The sequence below is a fragment of the Rhinolophus sinicus genome, linkage group LG04, assembly GCF_036562045.2.
Source record: "Rhinolophus sinicus isolate RSC01 linkage group LG04, ASM3656204v1, whole genome shotgun sequence".
In the NCBI taxonomy this organism is placed as follows: domain Eukaryota; kingdom Metazoa; phylum Chordata; class Mammalia; order Chiroptera; family Rhinolophidae; genus Rhinolophus; species Rhinolophus sinicus.
Genome location: NC_133754.1, coordinates 106,083,893 through 106,106,445, shown reverse-complemented (window position 1 = coordinate 106,106,445; position 22,553 = coordinate 106,083,893). Strand labels below are relative to the sequence as shown.

Genomic DNA, 22,553 nt, shown 5'->3' with positions numbered 1-22,553 from the left:
ACAAGTGTCCACTGGATACCCTACAAAATCTTTACAACATTATTGATTATATTCCCCAAACTGTCTTTCATCTCCCCATGGCAATATTGTGGTTACCAATTGTGCTTTCTAATCCCCTCACCTTCCCGCTTATCCCCACCCCCCTCCCATCTAGCAACCCTCAGTTTTCTGTTTCTTCTTGATTCAGTCTTGGAAGATTGTATGTTTCTAGGAATATATCTTTTCTTTTCCTTCAGATTGTCCAATTTGTTGGCATATAATTGTTTGTAATATTTTCTTATAATCCTTTGTATTTCTGTGTTAGTTATCACTTCTCTTTCATCTCTGACTTGATTTATTTGGGTCTTCTCCCTTTTATTCTTGATGAATCTGATTAAGAGTTTATCAATTTTGTTTATCTTTTCAAAGAGTGAGCTCTTGGTTTCATTGATCTTTTGTATTGTTTTACACTATTTTATTTATTTCTGCTCTAATCCTTATTACTTACTCTCTCTATTCACTTTGGACTTTGTTCTTATTTTAGTTCCTAGGTGTAAGGTTAGACTGTGTGAGATTTTTCTTGTTTCCAGAGGTAAACTGTATTGCTATGCATTTCTTTCTTAGGACTGCCTTCACTGTGTTCCATAGATTTTGGATTTTTGTGTTTTCATTTTTATTTGTCTCAAGGTACCTTTTGATTTCTTCCTTGATCTCATTTACTCATGCATTGTTTGGTAACATGTTATTTAGCTTCTATGTGTTTGTGTATTTTTTAGTTTTCTTCTTGTAATTAATTTCTAGTTTCATACCATTGTGTTTGGAGAAGACACTTAATATGATTTCAATCTTCTTAAATTTATTGAGACTTATTTTGTAGCCTAACATATGGCCTCCCTGGAAAATGTTCCATGTGAACTTGAAAAGAGTGTACATTCTGCACTTTGGGGTGAAATGCTCTAAAAATATTAATTAAATCCCTCTGATCTAATGTGTCATTTAAAGCCATTGTGTCCTTGTTGATTTTCTGTCTGGATGATCTGTCCATTGATGTCAGTGGGGTGTTAAAGTTCCTACTATGACTGTGTTACTGTTGATTTCTCCTATGTCCATCAATATTTGCTTTATAAATTTAGGTGCTTCTACATTGTATGTGTAAATGTTTACCAGGATTATATCTTCTTGTGGGATTGTTTCCATTATGTAGTGTCTTTCTTTGTCTCTTTATTTTTTAATTAAAGTTTATTGGGGTGACAATTGTTAGTAAAGTTACATAGATTTCAGGTGTACAATTCTGTATTACATCATCGATAAATCCCGTTGTGTGTTCACCACCCAGAGTCAGTTCTCCTTCCATCACCATATATTTGATCCCCTTTACCCTCACCTACCATTCCCCTGCCCCCGTACCCTCTGGTAACCACTAAACTATTGTCTGTGTCTATGAGTTTTTGTTTCTCATTTGTTTGTCTTGTTCTTTTGTTGTTTTTGGTTTATATACCACATATCAGTGAAATCATATGGTTCTCTGCTTTTTCTGTCTGACTTATTTCGCTTAGCATTATAATCTCAAGATCCATCCATGTTGTCACAAATGGTCCTATTTCATCTTTTCTTACCACCGAATAGTATTCCATTGTGCATATATACCACAACTTCTTTATCTATTCATCTACCAAAGGACATTTTGGTTGTTTCCATGTCTTGGCCACCATAAATAAAGCTGCAGTGAACATTGGAGCACACGTGTCTTTATGTATAAATGTTTTCAGATTTTTTTGGGTAAATACCCAGGAGAGGGATTGCTGGGTCATATGGTAATTCTATTCATAAATTTTTGAGGAACCTCCACATTGTCTTCCATAGCAGCTGCACCCATCCTTTGTCTCTTGTGATAGCCTTTGTTTTAATGTCTATTTTGTCTGATGTAAGTATTGCTACCCCAGCTTTTCTTTTCATTTCCATTTGCGTAACATACCTTTTCCCATCTCTTTATTTTCAGCAAGTAGACTGTTTCTGTTTTTTTGAGTTGTAAGAATTTTTTGTATATTCAAGATACAAATCCCTTATCATAAATATGATTTATAAAAAATTCCCAGTCTTTTGATTGTCTTTTCATTTTCTTGATAGTATTTTTTTAAGCACAAAATTTTAAATTTTGATTATGTCTAATTTATCTATTTTTTTCTTTCATGGCTTGTGCTTTTGATTTCATATCTAAGAAATTATCACTAAATCCAATGTTACAAAGATTTACTCCTTTTAGCTAAAACTTAAATTTTGGCTAAATGTAAGAACATTTAGGCCTAGATTTATTTTGAGTTAATTTTAAGAAATATGGCATGAGGTAGGGGTTCAACTTCATTCTTTTACATGTGGATATCCACTTGTCCTAGAACCACTTGTTGGAAAGACTATTTTTTCCTTTTAAATTGTTTTGACACCTATGTTGAAAAACAACTGATGGTAAATATGAGGGTTTATTTCTGCATTCCCAGTTCCATTTTATATGTCTATCCTTATGCAAGTACCACATTGTTTTGAAAAAAGAACATATTGTAATAATCCTTTTTAAAAGAAAGAATTAACTTACTGCATTGAGTGTAAAATAATGGCAGAATGTATTTTTTTTTAAGTGAAGTGTTAATGAAGTATGGTATGCACGGAAAAGAATGCACTAATCATATGTATACAGCTTGATGATCAATTTTCACAGCTTATTCTTTTATAAAACAAACAAAAAACCCAGAATATTATCAGTACCACAGAAAGATGGCATAATATTTTTAATGATTTATTTTTTCTTTCAAAATAATAATGTGAAAGGTAGGTTTTTAGTGGGAACCTTTGTATCATGTTAAAAATTATTAAAAGTAAGTTCCTAAATATCTTGTTCCCATCCTGTAATCCTGATACTTTACATTGAATAGGAATGTATTTTTTACAGGGATTAGTGTCATTCAAGGACATAACTGTAGACTTCAGCAGGGAGGAATGGCAACAATTAGACCTCACTCAGAAAAGCCTATACAGGGATGTAATGCTGGAAAACTATTTCAACTTAATCTCAGTGGGTAAGCACAACTCTGCTGGGTATGATGCTGTTCTTAATCATGTATATTTTCTTTCTCAGTAGAATTTCTGAATCTGTGGGATCTTCTATAGCTGAGAGACATTGAAAGTGTGTAAAAGTTTTGTCCATATTTTGCCCTGTTTTTAATAATCTTTTGGGTATTATGAATATGCTGCTGTTCCCCATGAACTTTTCTGAAAAGTAAATGGAGTGCTTCATTGTATGGTCTCAAACCAAGCCTTCTCTCATTTCCTGTTAATAGGTTGTGAAGTTCCCAAACCACAAGTCATTTTCAACTTGGAGCAAGTAGAAAAGCCATGTATGTTAGATGGTGAAGCCTCAAGTCAGAGCTGTCTAGGTGAGTACTGAAGCAACAGCGTGCATGAGAGGCAGTACAACTGAACTGTAATTATACTGTCAGAGGCTGGCAACTTGGAAGCGCTATTAATATGACATTTCTGTAACACTCTGAACTTCTGGAATTACATGGATGAATTGATATTGGTCCCTTGGATATATGAGGATGCCAAAAAAATGTATACACATGACTTGTATTCATCTTTTGTTATTGGTGTATGTATTAAATATTACAATTTTAATAGTTTTTTTTTTTTCCTTTCTTAAAATGTGTATACATTTTTTGGCACCCTCTGTATAAGTGCGACCCCCATTTTAAGGCCCTTTCCCATATCAGTGTGTTCTTCTTTACTTGACCTTTTAGGAGAGAACGTACTATAAATTACTGGTACTTTGAATCCTTAGGGTCCTGCTTTTTATTGAAAGCAGGGAGGTTGCTGCTTTCAATCCTTAGGGATTGAAATATTGCTCCAGAGAATGGCAGTTTTGCAGCTTGTTTTATACATTAGAATCAAAGTAGGAGATGTAAGGGGGGTTACATGAAGTTCATTGGTGGTAGGTTTAGGGAGGCAGGAGAAAGCAAAGTAGGGAGATCTCTGAGATTGGATGAAGAGCAAAACAGAGACACAAACTTCTTTTACATAAGTGGTACAGTATAGTTAACAACTCATAGAGATGGTATGTTGGCAACAAGATAATAAGGTGGTCTGGGACTCTGGTGCCAGAGATTGTGCCTTGAAGGGGTCAGGAACAGAAGATTACTCTGACATTTATCTGAGATGCACAGAGATAATAGACAATTTCAAAGTTAAAAATGTACCTTTGTCAGGAATGCTACAGGCCCGCTTTTAGTTAGGACCACACTATATGGTTACTTTGGTCTCTGGGTTTGTAAGGCCCACCAGGTGGGCCTCCCTTGAGCTTGTCATGTTTAGTATGCGGCCCCTTTTTTGTCCTCAATAATTATTGTTGTAATTTGTGTTTCTCTAATAACAAAATATTTTGAGCATCTCATCATGTATCTTATAGTAAATTCTAACTTCATTTTTGATGTTTGACTGCTGATATCTTGTAAACTTCACCTCTCTCTGTTCACCTTCTGCCCCATACCTGGGCAAACTGATAAAGAGAGCCCAGTTGCTCCCTCCCATTTGCACTGAAACGTTCAGCCTAGCCCCAAACCCCAATCACCATGAAAAACTGAACCCCTCTCCTTTTCTTGCTTCAAGTCATTTTTGGACCTGCTTGGGAGCATTCTCTTAAAAGTCTCATTATGTGAGTAATGAAACTTTTCATACCTTCTTGGTGTGAGTGTTGCATCGTCACTCTCAGTACCTGAAACCAATTTGGGGGGAAGGTCCATTCCTCCTTTGCAGGTGACTTAACAGTTGGTGCAGTGAGCAGGGTGTCTCGATGATGACCATCACAAGGGTCTTCTCTTGCTGTGTGGCTCTAGTGCCTGCTGGCAAGTGCACACTTTGTGTTGTGCTGCTTTATGCCGTATTTGCTGAGTCCTACAAGCCTGTCATATATATAACCAACGGAATATATAATTGGCACTTAGTGACATATATAAGGGATTTGACCCTCCTTAACTGGCCCTGGGTTGTGTGTCTTGGCTCAGACCTATCTGTGTCTCAGATTGAATCATGTGTCTCAATTCCAGCATAAGCCACAACTGATGCTAAAGCTCAGGGGAATGAGTCTTATCCTGTGAAAAGGGTTCCTGGACACAATTCTAATGTGATTGCTCGTGTGTGTGTGTGTGTGTGTGTGTGTGTGTGTGTGTGTGTAGGCTTCCCCACATCAAGAATCAATTCTCGAACACCAGTAGGGTATCCAAGAATTCAGCTCAATTTTGACAGTACCATAAGACTGCCCTCCACTTCAGAGGCCACTTGCAATCCTAGATTACCTGTGATTCTAACCAACCTGTTACAGATTGGAGGGTGCTGTGACACCCCCACCTTTTGGCAACTCAGTTCATATTCCAGTTGCAAGTCCAAGTTGTTATCTCTACTGGTGACTGAATGGCTATAAATCAGAGGTTCCTAAAACCTCCACATTGGGTTTAATTCGCTAAAATGGCTCACAGAACTCAAGAAAACCCTTTTACTCACTAGATTACCGATTTATTATAAAGGATATTAAAGGATAACTATCAATAGCCAGATGAAGGGATACATAGGGTGAGGTCCGAAATAAAGGACCTTCTGTCCTCCTGGATCTTGGGGCCCCGGACAGTGGCATGTGGAAACGTTCTGGATCCCTAACATCAAAGCTCTCTGAAAAAGGAGTCCTTTGGGTTATGATGGAGGCTTCATTATGTATCCCAGATTGACTGAGTCATTGGCCACTGGCAGCACATTCATCTTCAAGCCCCTCTCCCCTCCCAGAGATCATTCGTGGAACTGAAAGTCCCAATCCTCTAAGCACATTGTTGGCTCCCACTGGCTACCAGTCCTCACACTTGGGTGGGGTCCAAGTCATCTCATTAACGTAATAAGAGATATTATTGTTGCTGTCATCACTAAGGAAATTCAAAGGGGTTTGAGAGCTATGACTCTGGAACTGTGGATGAAGATCAAAATATCTGAACGACCAAATGTCTCAAGCAGACGTTGGCTCCGTTGTATAGAGTGATCAGGGGAACTGGTACCTTATGCTTCTAAGGGGCCATCGAGGGGTCACTTATGTGGAGGAAGAGCAGTCACAATGCAGATGGTAGAAGCAGATGGCTTGTTTTTCAAAGTTCTGTCACATTCTATATTTTCCCTGTGATGCATGTTAAACAATTCTGCTTTTTCTACTAATTGTTCTTTTAGAAAATATCATTTGGATGCCCTCCTCCTCTTACTTTTCAGTGATATCACCTAAAACCATGTTTATATTTTCTCATGTCTAGATTACTCCAACCCTATTTCGATATGCTAATCCTTTTTTTTAATAAAAACTAATTCATCTTTGATGCTATTGATAGATTCCATTGCTTAATATATTGTGTTTATCCTGTCATAGTTATATGGAGCAAAACTAAAGTTACTACAGGTAAACGAAAGTTCCACAAGACTCTTGTGGGGAATTAGTTTTATTCTGATATGATTTGCAAATCAGAAAACATAGACTTAGGCATGAACCAAAGACAAGCTCTAAGGTGGGAAGAATAAAGCAAGGGTTTTAAAAGTGAGAGTCAAAAGGATAGATTGCTAGGGAAAAAAGACCATAAATTTACATCATTTTCTGATTGGTGGGAGCAGCTGGATTTTCAGGAGTTTGGTGACTCAGTGGCCAGAAAGTGGGATTGTTAGATAAGACAAGGGGTAGTTTTGGTTGATTCATGGCAGCAGGTAGAGTCACGAGATATGGCCAGCAGTTGGAGTTATAAGACATAGTCAGCAGGGGAGAGGGGTCACAAGGCAGAAGCCAATGCCTCAGTTTCCCTTGGAGTCTGGAAAACAAACTAATAAGTTTTGTGGTGACATGGACAGTGCAGAGCCAGAGTCAGAGTTTAAAATGCAAAATGGCCTAGTCACTTGAGCAGGGTCAGAGACCACATTGCAGAAGGGTCTAGACATTCAGTCACAAAATTATATTAGAATCCACATACTTATCTAACACATGACAAATTCTCCTCTCAGTGGGTTTGTAAGCTGAAGAAAGAACATGCCTCATATTTGTACTTTACATTTGCCTGTTTACTTTCCATAATGATATTTAACATTTTCTTTCGTGATCCACCTGCATCTGGTGCTTTGAATATTTTATCTATCTGCTTATTCAGATGCTACACATACTTATACTTTGTGCTCAGGTTTCACTTCTTGAATTGAACCTATTGTGGCATACATTGCTTTTCCCCTATTCTTATTCTCCAACCCTCATACATTCAGAGAAAACTACATTAAGTGATATGATAACTGAGTCTTTTACTCTTGTTTCTCCTCAGTGTTTCTGTAGAGAATATTTAGTAAAATTAAATTTTTGAATTTATGTGATGGGCCAGAAGAGGTTATTCTGCTGTTTCAGAGGGACTGCTAGGAGCAATTCAAAGAACCAATAATTGTAATTGGAAAGGGACTATAACTACATGAAACACTTAAAATTGCAGGCTTTGTGCATTAATCATTTGTTATGGCTCAATCTATGCCAATTAGGTATGAGTGACTCAAAATATCTGGTCTTTTTTCTTTTTTTTTTTAAGTTAGAAGAATAGAAAGCCTTCTTGGAGTTGTGCTGAGATTTCAATGATCTGTGAAGAACAATGAATTTTGAATAAAAACAGCATCAACAAAAGGAAGTTTAATGGGGAAAAGGAAAAGAATGTATGTTTGGATTCAGTAATAACATAGACTAGTGACTAGTGGAAAGATAGTTTGCATATACACATATCATTGGCCTGAATTATGATTCTGTATTTTATTGGATGAGTAATTGAATGAGTAGTGACAGGAATTGTATGTAATTAAACTTTTTACCACAGGAGTAACTTTTTTACATTGAACATTGTTCGTAGTAATGTAAATGATGTTAAACATAGCAATAGATTTGTAAGCTAAAGAATGTGAGAGGTTGCAAAAGACAAAACTTCATGTTTAGGAATCTTGTATCAGATGTCCTCTGATAAAGGATTAATGAAAGCCATTAATGTGTGTGAGTAAAAATGTAATATAACAGTTAAAAAATGTGTTTGGGAAAAGGCAAGCTCTAGAAAGAGTAAAATGGATATGTATCTACAAGTACATTCAAGAACTCTAGTATAATAAGATAATAGTATAATCTAGTTTTTACATAAATATTTCCTGAGAATCTATTCCAGAATTTGAAATATTATTGATTTTGATTCTGGGTAAGAATGGTATGTTGGAGTAAACCCAAGCTCCTGTCACTGGGAGAACCTAAGAAACATGACAGTTCCAAGTTGAGTGGTCCAGGTCTGCCAGGCAGCTCTACTTCCTATGGCCATTCAGGAAGAAACTTGCTAGAAAGTCATTGCACCACCATCCGCTAGTGCAGGGTTTGGCAAACATTTTCTGTAAAGATCCAGAAGTAAATATTTTAGGCTTTGTGACCCATAAGATTGCTGGCATAACTACTCAATTCTTCAGTTGTAACCCCAACGCAGCTATAGACAAATCAATTGATGAATGTGTGTCTTTCATTGAGAACTTTACATGGGCATGGAAATTTGAATTTCATGTAATTTTCATGTGTTATGAAGTATTATTTTTCTTTTTTTTTTTTTCAACCACTCAAAAATACAAAATCCATCCTTAGCTTTTGGGTAGAAGCCTGGATTTAGCCAGAGGGTTGTAGTTTTCTGACCTCAGCCTAGGGCATTGCTAGTTGCAAATGCGTAGAACTGGGTGCCACCAGTCTGGAATATAGCCAGGGGGAAGGAAGAAGGTTGTGGGAGACACACCCAGTTCCTTAAGATATTGGCCTTGTCACAACAAATACAATTTTTTATTCCCATTTAATTGGTGAGAAGTGAATTATTTGGCTTCACCTAATGGCAAATGAAGTTGGACAGACCTGTTGTTCTGAGGCAGCCATGTGCTTGGCTACAATCTTAATATTGTTGAAGGAAGGGGCCAGATTTTGATGGTTAACTTTTACTCTCTGCTTCTGATGGCTTTCTGCTATTATATGCTTCCTTTTAGATGCATGTGTTCCTGCCCACCAAACAGGGATAAAGAATTAAATCACAGACGGCTATTTACTGTGTGGCTACTGATGATAGAGGCTACAGTAGTTTAACTATACATAAATAAATTGGTATTTAGGGCACCAGTTTATAAGTTTGGTTCATAGGGAAAAGAAAAAGCAGGAAGATTAGTGAAGATTTACAGATGAAGGATAATAAGAATCTAGACTCAGAAATACTTCTCTTAAGCCTCATAGTTTGTCACTTTGTTCTTTTGACACCTTAGCATGTAGTTATGCTGCATACACAGAACTGATGTGCTTTGGCTTGAATTTCATCTTCCCCAATTACTAAATCCTAGATTTGGGTTTACTTACCTCTTACTTACCTCTTCTATGGCTCAGTTTCCTCATCTGTAAAACAGGGTCAATAATAATTTGCACAGTAAATGGTTGTGATTATATTTAAATGAGTTGATGTAGAACTTAGAATAATGCTTGGCACATCTAAATGCTATTCTTTTATCATACAGTAAATGTAATATAAGTACTCATTTTATTACTATATATTATATATAAATGTTACTATACATATATTTATATATTTTTTATATTTTTATATATTTATTATATTTATATAGAACTTCTCCCATTTCTCTGTGTTCACACTAAATCAATTCTCTATTTTATTCTACCTATGGTCTGTTAACTGTTATTTGTGTGTTTTATTTTTTCTTTCTGTTTCAGATGGGGATATTCGTTTTGAAATTTCACAACAGGGAATGTCTGAAGAAGTTTCAATCCAGTATGAAAGAATTAATCTCTTCACAAGAGAAGACCCATATTCCACTTTAGAAGAATTGTGGCAAGATGATGAACAGACAGGGAGATATGAGAAAAACCAGAACAAACATTTATGTCACATTGCTTTCATCAACAAGAAAACACTAGCTAGTGAGAGGGAATATACGGACATTGGGAAAATAGTTCATGTAAACACATACCTTGTTACTTCAAGAAGACTCCATAACTATGACTCATTTGGAGAGAGTTTGAAGCCTATTGTAAGCTTATGTAATTATAATAGAAACCATGCAACAGAAAATCTTGATAAGACCTTTGAATATGGTAATAGTTATATGACTTCTCATACAGAAATGAATGCTTGTGAATGTAATCAATGTAAGAAACTTCTGAGTCATAAGCAAGCCCTCATTCAACATAAAAAAATTCGTAGGGGGAAGAACCTCTGTTTATTTTCTGATTGTGTGAACACTTTCACCCAGAAGTCACACCTCTTTTCACATAATAGTATCTATGCTGAAGAGAAACAGCATGAATGCAGCAAATGTGAGACAGTCTTCTCTCAGAAGTCCCAACTTGCTGTACCTCAGAAGGTTTACACAGGAGAGAAAACTTATATATGCACAGAGAATCACTATAAATGTAGTGAATATGTAAAAGCATTTATCCAGAAGTCAGATCTGTTCAGGTTCCAAGGAATTCATTCTGGAGAAAAACTCTATGAATACAGTAAATGTGGAAAAAACATATCTCAGAATTCAAACCTCAATATACATAAAAATATTCATACTGTGGAGAAACACTTTGAGTGTACTGAATGTGGAAAAGCCTTCACAAGGAAGTCAACACTAAGTATGCATCAGAAAATTCATACAGGAGAAAAACCGTATGTATGTACAGAATGTGGGAAAGCCTTTATTCGGAAGTCACACTTTATTACACATGAGAGAATTCATACTGGAGAGAAACCCTATGAGTGCAGTGACTGTGGGAAAGCCTTTATAAAGAAGTCACAGCTCCATGTGCATCAGCGAATTCACACAGGAGAGAATCCCTTTATATGTTCAGAATGTGGGAAGGTCTTTACCCACAAGACAAATCTCATTATACACCAGAAAATTCACACTGGAGAAAGACCATATATCTGTACTGAATGTGGGAAGGCCTTTACTGACAGGTCAAATCTCATTAAGCACCAGAAAATTCATACTGGAGAGAAACCCTATAAATGCAGTGACTGTGGAAAATCATTCACCTGGAAGTCACGGCTCAGGATACATCAGAAATGTCATACTGGCGAGAGACATTATGAGTGCAGTGAATGTGGGAAAGCATTCATTCAGAAGTCAACACTAAGTGTGCACCAGAGAACTCATAGAGGGGACAGACCCTATGTTTGCACTGAATGTGGGAAGGCCTTCTTCCATAAGTCACATTTTATTACACATGAGAGAATTCATACTGGGGAGAAACCTTATGAATGCAGTGACTGTGGGAAATCCTTTACTAAGAAATCACAACTCCATGTACATCAGCAAATTCATACAGGAGAGAAACCCTACAGCTGTGCTGAATGCGGAAAGGCATTCACTGACAGATCAAATCTCTTTACACACCAGAAAATTCATACTGGAGAGAAACCATATAAATGCAGTGACTGTGGAAAAGCCTTCACTCGGAAGTCAGGCCTCCATATACACCAGCAATCTCATACTGGAGAAAGACATTATGAGTGCAGTGAATGTGGGAAAGCCTTTGCAAGAAAATCAACACTAGTTATGCATCAAAGAATTCATACAGGAGAGAAGCCCTATATTTGTACTGAATGTGGGAAGTCCTTCATCCAGAAGTCCCACTTAAATCGACATCGGAGAATTCATTGAGTGCAGTGACTGTGGGAAAGCCTTTATAAAGAAGTCACAGCTCCATGTGCATCAGCGAATTCACACAGGAGAGAATCCCTTTATATGTTCAGAATGTGGGAAGGTCTTTACCCACAAGACAAATCTCATTATACACCAGAAAATTCACACTGGAGAAAGACCATATATCTGTACTGAATGTGGGAAGGCCTTTACTGACAGGTCAAATCTCATTAAGCACCAGAAAATTCATACTGGAGAGAAACCCTATAAATGCAGTGACTGTGGAAAATCATTCACCTGGAAGTCACGGCTCAGGATACATCAGAAATGTCATACTGGCGAGAGACATTATGAGTGCAGTGAATGTGGGAAAGCATTCATTCAGAAGTCAACACTAAGTGTGCACCAGAGAACTCATAGAGGGGACAGACCCTATGTTTGCACTGAATGTGGGAAGGCCTTCTTCCATAAGTCACATTTTATTACACATGAGAGAATTCATACTGGGGAGAAACCTTATGAATGCAGTGACTGTGGGAAATCCTTTACTAAGAAATCACAACTCCATGTACATCAGCAAATTCATACAGGAGAGAAACCCTACAGCTGTGCTGAATGCGGAAAGGCATTCACTGACAGATCAAATCTCTTTACACACCAGAAAATTCATACTGGAGAGAAACCATATAAATGCAGTGACTGTGGAAAAGCCTTCACTCGGAAGTCAGGCCTCCATATACACCAGCAATCTCATACTGGAGAAAGACATTATGAGTGCAGTGAATGTGGGAAAGCCTTTGCAAGAAAATCAACACTAGTTATGCATCAAAGAATTCATACAGGAGAGAAGCCCTATATTTGTACTGAATGTGGGAAGTCCTTCATCCAGAAGTCCCACTTAAATCGACATCGGAGAATTCATACTGGAGAGAAACCCTATGAATGCAGTGACTGTGGGAAAGCCTTCATTAAGAAGTCACAACTCCATGAACATCAGCGAATTCACACAGGAGAGAAACCATATGTATGTGTTGAATGTGGAAAGGCCTTCACCATCAGATCAAATCTTATTAAACACCATAAAATTCATACTAAACAAAAATCCTATAAATGCAGTGACTTTAGGAAAGCCTTCAACTGGAAGCCACAACTCAGTATACATCAGAAATCTGATACTGGGGGAGTAGAGTGCTCAGTGCCACAATCATGGTGTGGGGATACAAAGTTGTGAGATGCTACCGCTTAACTAAGAGCCAGGAGGTAACCAAAGTCAACTTCCCTCTACTCAGCAGTACGAATATCTGGGTCACATAGCAGATGTTTAGTTACACATATGGGGAGACACTTTGGAGAAAGTGTTTAAGCAATGTGTAATGATCGTGCTTGGTTATTTGACAGATACTGGGATTGTCAAGCTCCTGAAAATAATAGTAAATATGCAAGGAGGTAACTTGGCAATCTTTCTTGTTTCATATTTTGGATAAGCAATTTTATAACTTCAGGGCTGAGTTTGCCATGGGTAGCAAAAATATTTAGTATTAACCAAAGGAATTTCTTAGTAAGTAGAATGCTAAGAAAAGTTTTCATTGTCTAAGTACCCTAACGACACTGAAATTAAGGCAAAAGTATGTACAATTCAGGTCTATAATGAAGAGAAGCCAGAATTTTTTGTGAAAATTAACATTAAAGACACAAAAGAAGGGACTGTACATATTTTTCTTTTCTTTGGGAAATTACTATTATTTATTGTTTATAGTATCTATTAGTGTGTGGAAATTTGGATAAGAAAAATTTTAAATATACAATTTGACTTAAGATTGGCAAATCAGAACCACAGGCTTACCTGAATATTCACATGCATCTTTAGGTAACCAATATGTTCCCTCATTTATTAATTCCCTGCCATGGCAGCAGGTAACTCACACTCAAGAGTATAAAGTGCTCCAAGCCTATATTCCAAGAGTGATCAGTGACGTAAACAGCAGCCCCATAGACTACTTGTCACTTTAGAACTGTCCCTGAGTTCATGGAACTTAGCCATAGGTTACAGATCTAGATATCAGCACTTTGGATTCTCAGCCTTGTCCACAGAAACCCATTCTTACTGATTTCTGTTTGAAAAGAGACCAGTTAAGAAAATGGGTTTTAAAACAAGAATTCTTGCCTTCCAATTTTGTTAATGATTTCTCTACATATTCATTACATGGTAGGTTACTACGGGACACAATTGTCTTGCATTTGAGCTTGTTCTCTTAGAAGATATAACAAATGTACATTTGTAAGAATACTCTTCCTAAACCCTCCCAATCTCTACATATTAATTTATATTTTCAAATCCTTTATAGACTTTTTGTTTTTAATTCTATTAGATACTGAAAAAAGTGTCTTATAATCTTCCAGAATAACTGAATTTGTCTCTTTTAGAGGTACTAATTTTGGATTTATGTATTTTGAGTCTGTTTTTACATATTCAAATTTAGAATTGTTGTACTCTTCCTCGTTAATTGTAGCAATCATGAAATGTCCCTTTTTATCTCTAGTGATGTTTTTTGTCTTAAAATTTACTGTTTCAAGTATTAATACAATATGCATACTTATTAAAGGGTAATATAAATTAGTATTCACACCACTTTCTGAACAAGGTGAGTAGTTAGAACATTAACTCCATTTATAATCTTGGTTTATATGGTACTGATGTCGAGTATTTGAATTCTGCATATAGTTGATGTAGCCAATCATTAAGAGTCAATAGTCATGTAAATTAATCCACATATTTACTCTTTTTATTACATTTTTATTTCTTCTTGTCCTCTATTTCTGTCTAGAATCATTTTTCTTCTGACTGAAAAACATTCTTCAGTATTTTTTTTTAATGTGTGTTAGTAGTGACAAATTCTGTTTTTGTTTGGGGAAAAATGTCTTTATTTTGCCCCCATTTTTGAAGGACATTTGTATGAGTACAGATATCTACATTGGCAGTTATTTTCTATTACCGTATTTTCCCCAAAATAAGACCTAGCTGGACAATCAGCTCTAATGCGTATTTTGGAGCAAAAATTAATATAAGACCCAATATTATATTGTAATCATATTATGTTGTATTATATAATATATCATATTATATTAATACCCAATCTTATAGTAAAATAAGACTGGGTCACATATTAATTTTTGTTTCAAAAGATGCATTAGAGCTGATTGTCTGGCTAGGTCTTATTTTCGGGGAAACACAGTAGTCTTTTGAAGATATTTTGTCTTCTGTTGTTGAAAAGTAAGCTTTCAAGTAGGTAAAGTGCTTTTTTTTTTTCTCACTCCTGAAATTTCTGTCTATGTCTTAGGCTGTCAACAGTTGCACAGTGATATACTTAGATGTGATTTTCTATTTATTTATCTTACTTGGGGTTTGTAGTGTATTTTTAATCTATCTTACTGGGAAGTTTTTGCACATTTTGGGAAATTCCTAGGTATCATTTATTCAAATTATGCATGTGATTTATCTTCTGCTTTCTCTAGGGATAGCCCTCATTATCTAGATCTCCTGTTGGCCTTTTTCTATTCATTGTTGTTTCTCTTGGGGTTTATGTCTTGTCTTCTTATATACCTAGTAATTTTAAATCAACTACCAAACACTATATTTTAAAAATTATAGAGATAATTAGATGGTCTGGATGATATCTTCCTGGGAGAATTTACCTTTGCTTCTGACGTGTGGCTAGGCTAGGAACACTAGCAATCCCTATTGCCTTCATCTAATTATATGCTGAGATTATTTGAAACTGGGCTTCAGTACCTGTGAAGGCCAGTCTGTTTTTTTTTTTTCAGTCTTATTTCTAGGGGATACCCTTAAGATTTATAACTTTGGGAGATTTATCAGGCCTCCTTCTCCTTGGAAGGACCTTAATTCTAGTGTTTATCCCTTTCATCCCATAAATTTAAAACTTTAAAGCCTCTCTTGCCCAGTATTTGCTTTAAGAATTAGTAAACACCTCTTTGAAATAAATAGTCCCAAATTCCAGAGGTTATGTCTTATCTCTAATCTCATTCCTGCAGTTTTTCACTTTTTTTGTTAGCTCTCCAATGCCATCACAAAATTAAATGTAATATTTTCTTTCACCTTTTTTAGTTCTCTAAGGGAGTACTGGTCTACTGGAGTACATCTACTCTGCCATTAGCAGAAGTTTTCAATTCACTGCAATAGCTGTTCCTATTTAAGGCATGTCGAGTCCAGAAATATTTTTAAATTACCAAAACTTTTCAAACTAACTTAAAAATGAAAATGCTCTGATATGCAACATTACTTTATTCCCATTTTTTGTTGCTAAAAAGACATTCATTCTTTACTAAAAAATTTATAAAGTTTAATACTTAAAAGACAATTATTTCTTCAAATTTTACTATGGTAGCTGCCAAATTTTAGCAAAAGGAGGCGATTAAGAGCCTTTCAGATTTCTTCTTTAATAGTATAGGTTTTTTCCCTTTGGATAATTAATAGAATATAAAGTTTATGAAGACTGGTTTAAGAGCCCAGGAGTTTGAAAATAAGAATTTCAAATGTTATTATAGTAAGATTATTGAGGTAATGATTATCAACCTTTTCATTCTTCCGCACATTTTAAAAATACAATTCTATATTACGAAGCCAGAAAAAGACAAAAGAGATACTTTATCTTTTATCAACGGTTTTAATCTCTAGGAGAAAGGAAGACATTCTTTTTGTGGGGCTCTCCATATATTTTAAAGGGCACTTGGGAATTGATTGAAGAATGGATGATGGAAAATTATGCGTGGAATAGGAAAGCTAAATCTTAAGTTGAACTCCAAGGTCAGTGTAGATTGGAGGCATGTGGGATATATACTTTACTAGATAAAGTAGTGTGAGTTAGCCATATCTTTTTAGGCCAGCAGGATAACACAGTTCATTTGTATTCATAGCAAAACTATTTTAAGTTTTAATTCAGTTAAGGTAAGAAAATTCACTCAAACCAACATTTAATTATGTATCAGATAATTCATAGGGGAGAGTGGTTTTCTCTCTTACAAATGTGGACAGGGCTTCAGTCATAAATTATACTTCATTATAAAGCAGAGAATTTATGCTGGAGAGAAACCTTATGAATACAATGACTAAATCATCCACTGAAAAGTCAACTCCTTGAATATCAGCGAATTCACACATCAGAGAAATAACAGGTCAAATCTCATTATACTGGTTTAAGAGCCCAGGAGTTTGAGAGAAAAACCTGTAAGAACAGTGACTTGAAAAATTCTTTACCTGGAAGTTATTAGAAAATTTCCTAGAAAGACAAACGATATGCACTTGATGTGGGAATAACTTCATTCAGAAATCAAACTTCAGCATATATGAGTCAGATTGTGTATTTGCTCAATGAGAAAGTCTCACACAAGTCAGAACCAATCATAAGTTAATTATACTACAGAGAAACCCTACCATTATCATGTATTACATATTATATGTGAGGTCTTTGTGAGTTACACCTTACTGGATATCAGATAAATAATTGAGAATAGGTCTTCTAAGAAGTTTCTTAAAATGCCATAACATTCACATTGGGGTTAATTGTAAATTTGATGTAGTGGAAAGTCTTCCTATAGACGCAAATTCTACAAGAAATATAATTCATTTTATTGGTTTATTTTTATTCCCATGTCTCTAGAACCAGTGGGGACAAATAAGCCAGTCCAACATTTGCCTTTAATTAAAAAATGCATATTTAAATACACACATATAAACATTTGCACACATAAAACTTTGTATAAATGTGACTTTTATATTTTATTTCTTGAATTTTGTACTTTCTTCACTCTCATAGCCACTCTAGCCACAACAGCCTGTCAACAGATAAGCAATGCTAATCAACTTCATTTTTCTTTTTACTCACAATCACATGAACATTAATGTTATCTATGCAAACGAGTGTGGGCTTTCATTGACTTGAAATGGGGTTATATTACATACATATTTTTGCATCTTTTGCACTCACTCAACAATAATTTTTAACTACCTGAAAAGAGTTCATGATGTGGATATACCATAATTTGTTCAACCACTTTGCTACTGTTTATTCACATTTTTGTCACTAGGAAAAATGGTGTGATAATCATCTTCAAGAGGTGGCACAGTATAATGGGTTAGTGGACAAGCATAATCACGCCCTTATCTATGTACTGGAGTTTTGTTCCCCCCCCCCCCCAACATACTTTTAACAGTGAGAATGAAATGTTTTCTTAATAGAAGTTGTCAGATTTCTTTGAAATAAGACTAGCACTTCATATTTCCAATAGTATATAAATATACCCCTTCCCCTCTCCTAAAAGTAGCTGTTATTTAACCTTGAGAAGTTTTATGATTTCAAAGTGATAACCAATTTATTTTAATTCACATATTAACATACCTCTTCAAATGTGTCTTGGCCATTTAATTTGCTGTTCTGTAAGTTACCTTTATAAACCATTTATGCATCATCTTTAATTTTGGATTGTTTTTCTTGTCAGTTCATAACAGCTTTATATATGTTAAAGATAGTACTTCCTTAGAAATAAAAATTTGCTTGTCTCTTGACTTTGTACATGAAAACTTCCCATTCAAATAAATTTATTTTTTACATGTTTAAATATATTCATCTATTCTTTTATAGTTTCTAAATTTCTAGTTTTAGTAAACTTCACATATAATATTTTTAAGTGGTGGGATTGGTATATTTTGTATATTTTTGGAAAACAGTTCAGTTTTTTTCTTGGACATGGATAACCACTTTCACAGTTGTAGACACTGTAGGCTTGCTGAGCACTTTCAAAACTCTTCTCTCATTACTAACTCACTTCATTAGCATGTTTTGAAGCTGGTAGTGGCCAAGTGATCTGATTTGGGCCAACAGAAGCAAAATACTGATAGATGTGTTCTGGGAATACCTTTGATTTCCTAAGGGACAGACTAAGCTGATGCCGTCAATTTACCCTTCTTTCTGCCTTGTACATGATGCACGGGGCAGTGTCTGTCTTCTCTCAGCAACAGGGGAAAGCCGAAAGTGTCAGAGACACTGGTCCTGATAGTATTTAGTCAACACTGGTGGTAGCATGTTGCCTCTGGACTTTTGCTATGTGATAAAAATAAACATGTATTAAAAAAAGCATTCTAGGGCCGGCCCGGTGGCTCAGGCGATTAGAGCTCCATACTCCTAACTCCGAAGGCTGCCGGTTCGATTCCCACATGGGCCAGTGGGCTCTCAACCCCAAGGTTGCTGGTTCAACAAATCGAGTCCTGCAAGGGATGGTGGGCTGTGCCCCCTGCAACTAGAAAACGGCAACTGGACCTGGAGCTGAGCCACGCCCTCCACAACTAAGATTGAAAGGACAACAACTTAACTTGGGAAAAAAAAAAAGGCCTGGAAGTACATACTGTTCCCCAATAAAGTCCTGTTCCCCTTCCCCAATAAAATCTTAAGAAAAAAAAAAAAGCATTCTACTCTAGGTTTCCCTTGTAACTGAAAGTATGCCTAAATTTATTCAGGATCAAAATTTACAAAATAATTCATCTTTATTAAAATAAATAGTAAAGATATGAATAAAACTGTCGTAGACTAGATATCTCATACAAACTTAAGTAGACAGATAGCAAAATTACACGAGATTTGTAATGAGTAAGAAAGATAAATAGCATCAGAAGAGAATACCACCTAGATTAAATGAATGATTTCCTAGCAAGACAATTGATCAAAATTGAAAAAGAAATGAAAAATTCGATAACCATAAATTATAAATATTATAGAGCAACCATTTAAAATGAACCAGGACCACAGGAAAAGATATTTTTTAGCTAGGACACATAAATAATGCACTATAAAAGAAAAAATGATAAATTTGACTTTTCAAAATTAAAACCTCGTCCTTTGAAAGGCATTGTTAGGAAAATAAAAAGCAAGACACAGAATGGGAGAGAATATTCGTGATAATATGACAAAAGATTTCTATTCTGAGAATATAAAGAAATTTACAACCCAAATGTAAGGCAAATAATCCAATTAAAATGGCAACACATTCAAACAGAGATCATTCATGAAAGAAGATAATGAAACCACCAATAAGAACTAGATAGGATTTTCTACTTTAGCCATCAAGGAAATACAAATTAAAATTACAATGAGACACTCGTTAAAATGACTAAAAGTAGAATTATTGACAGTACAGGTGTTAGAAGTCGTGGAGCAATTGGAATTCATATGTGGCAAGTGGGAATAGAAAACGACACAAACAGTTTGGATAATAGTTTGGCAAATTTCAACCATTCCATTCTCCTATTTAACCTAGGAGAAATGAAAATTTATGTCCATACAAAGACTTGTATATGAATGTTAGCAACTTTATAATAGCTTCAAACTGTAAACAACCCATATGTCCACCAAATAAATGTATAATGAAAATGTATATCCATAAGTGAGTACTATAATACTTTTTAGTATTAAAAAAGAATGAGCTACTGCTATATGTAACAGATCAATTTCAAAGTCATTGTGAGTAAAACCTGATACAAGAGTATTCCACACTAAATTGTACTAATAAAATTCTAGAAATGCAAATTAATAGTGAAGTGACAAAAATCAGATCATGATTGCTTGAGGCTAGGGGTAGAGAGCAAGATGGCTTGCAAAAAGGTACAAAGAATCTTTTGAGGATGATGAAAATGTTCTGTATTTTTATTATGTTGGTAGTTTCACAGATGTACACAACTGTCAAAATGCACTGAATTGAACACGAAATGATGTAGTTTATTGTATGTAAATTTTACCAAAAAGGTTGATTTTTTAAAATAACATGAAAAGCTGGATTCTTATTTGAATTTAATTCATGTTTAAAGACCAGACAATTTTACTAATTCAAATTATTCCAAGTTCTAGAAAAAGACAGTTTCCCCAAAAATTATTTTCATTGCTCCACTGAAATTTTAAAATATGACATTACTATAATACCATCATAGTGAATGCAATATAAAAATATGAAATTATTGATTCATGTCTCTTCTGGACAGACACAAAAATCCTAAATAACATTTTAGCAAATTGAATCAGTATATAAAATGAAAATTAGTAATGATTTCAATTCTAAAATTCAAGAGTGATGGAGTATCAAGAAATTAGAATAATTACATTAAAAGAAATGTTTATAATATTTACTGAAAAGTATTAATTCAGCATTCTTTACTAATAAGCATGGTAGAAAATTACTGAATATAATTATTTTCTAAGAGCAACAAAAATATTTTAAATGGAAAGTTGAATTAAAATTAGTAATTAAAGTGATGTCAGAAGCATGCTGGCGTGAGGGGTCCCCCTGATTTCTCCCCTTGAAGTAACAGTAAGTTGAACAGCTATAATTCAACAAAAGATTCCCTGCGCAACAAACATATCTGAAAGATCTGTGCATTGAAACATCTGAAGGTGGGCGAATGGCAGCGAACAGGAAGGAAGATGAGCAGAGATGGGTGCCATGGCCACAGCCTGAGCTAACTGCCAGTCCCTGGGGAGGGGAGGATTCAGTCCGCAGTGCACTGTGTGGCTCCAAGCGTTCCTGAGTGAGCACATACGGAGGCGCCAAAACAATGTTTTAAGAAAGGAAAACTATTAAAATTGTAATACTTAATATATATCGATAACAAAAGATGAATACAAGTCATGTTTGACTTCTGCAATTGCAAGAGGTGCTCAAAGTGGTTACCATTAGTGTCCAGACACTTCTGATTAGGACAAACTATTGCTTGAGCAACGTTGACCAAGTGGAACTTGTATACATTTTTTTGGCACTCCTGGTATTATGGCTGAACATGGCGATCAGGACAGAGACTGAATACAGAAATGCAACAGCTTTGTTCTAACAGCAAAGCCACAGAGCCTGGCCGCCTACTTGCACCCTGCCAGAGCTAGCAGCAGGCCCCAGAAGAAACTAGCAGTGAGTGTCAGGTTACAAATCAGAATGTCTACAGCCCTGAGAACTGGAGAGACAGCTCCTAAGCATCAGATGCGCGCTGAGGCTAATCCCAGTGATAAAGGTGGAGATACAGAGGCCAGGCAGCTGAGGTCTGGCAGTCACCATTACAGGGAGGAGAACAAAGCCACAAACACATCAGCAGCATCTCGGGGCCCACCCTGCTTCCATCCTTCTGGGCTGATCCCAGCAAAGCCACCTGGGACAGTTCAGGCAGCCCAGCATTACATCTGTCAGCAGAGGCAGCACTGGAGTTTCAGGGGCTCAGAACCTCGTCGCCCACCACATTCTCCCATGGCAGTGGTGATCTGATCACATGTCACCAGACTGAAGTGACCTGGTCACAGGGGAGACACCCATTTCCCCTGGGAATACCAGCCATCTCCCACTGCCCAGGAGAGAGACAAGAAACCAGCCAGAGACAGGCAAGGGAAAATAAGCTCAGTGAGAGAGAAAAAGTGCTCCAGCGCCATCTACTGGAAAACAAAAGAGACTTTATCAACCGGCTGCAGAGGTCATTTCCATACATGGCAGAGAAATAATCCATCAAATATGAACAACCAAGGAAATAAGGCAGCTCAGAAAGACAATGAAAAATCTCCAGAAAATAAACTTAAAGACGTGGACTTATGTGAGTCACATGACAGAGAATTCAAATTTGCATTTATGAAAAAACTCAAAGAAATGCAAGAAAACCCAGATACGCAGTTGTTTGTTTAAGATTTTTATTGGGAAAGGGGAACAGGACTTTATTGGGGAACAGTGTGTATTTCCAGGACATTTTCCAAGTCAAGTTGTTGTCCTTTCAATCTTAGTTGTGGACGGCGCAGCTCAGCTTC

The 22,553-nt window shown here is 36.0% G+C and overlaps 2 protein-coding genes across 3 annotated transcripts in view; one reads left to right on the top strand and one right to left on the bottom strand.

Moving 5' to 3' along the window:
* The window catches only part of ZNF484 (zinc finger protein 484), a 57,017-nt gene extending 42,959 nt beyond the window's left edge, over window positions 1-14,058 (top strand). Inside the window, 4 exon segments of the mRNA XM_074330153.1 lie at window positions 2,924-3,050; window positions 3,312-3,407; window positions 9,797-11,732; window positions 11,734-14,058. Of these exon segments, the coding sequence (XP_074186254.1) occupies window positions 2,924-3,050; window positions 3,312-3,407; window positions 9,797-11,732; window positions 11,734-12,949 (3,375 nt within the window). The 3' untranslated portion in view covers window positions 12,950-14,058.
* The window catches only part of MFSD14B (major facilitator superfamily domain containing 14B), a 133,450-nt gene continuing 117,435 nt past the window's right edge, over window positions 6,539-22,553 (bottom strand). Inside the window, exon 12 of one of the 2 annotated variants that reach the window (XM_019719535.2) lies at window positions 6,539-8,436. In XM_019719535.2, coding sequence (XP_019575094.1) covers window positions 8,353-8,436 — 84 coding nt within the window. In that variant the 3' untranslated portion in view covers window positions 6,539-8,352. Of the gene's footprint in view, window positions 8,437-17,910; window positions 18,834-22,553 lie in introns of those variants that run through there. The other variant, XM_074330155.1, reaches the window with a different exon arrangement.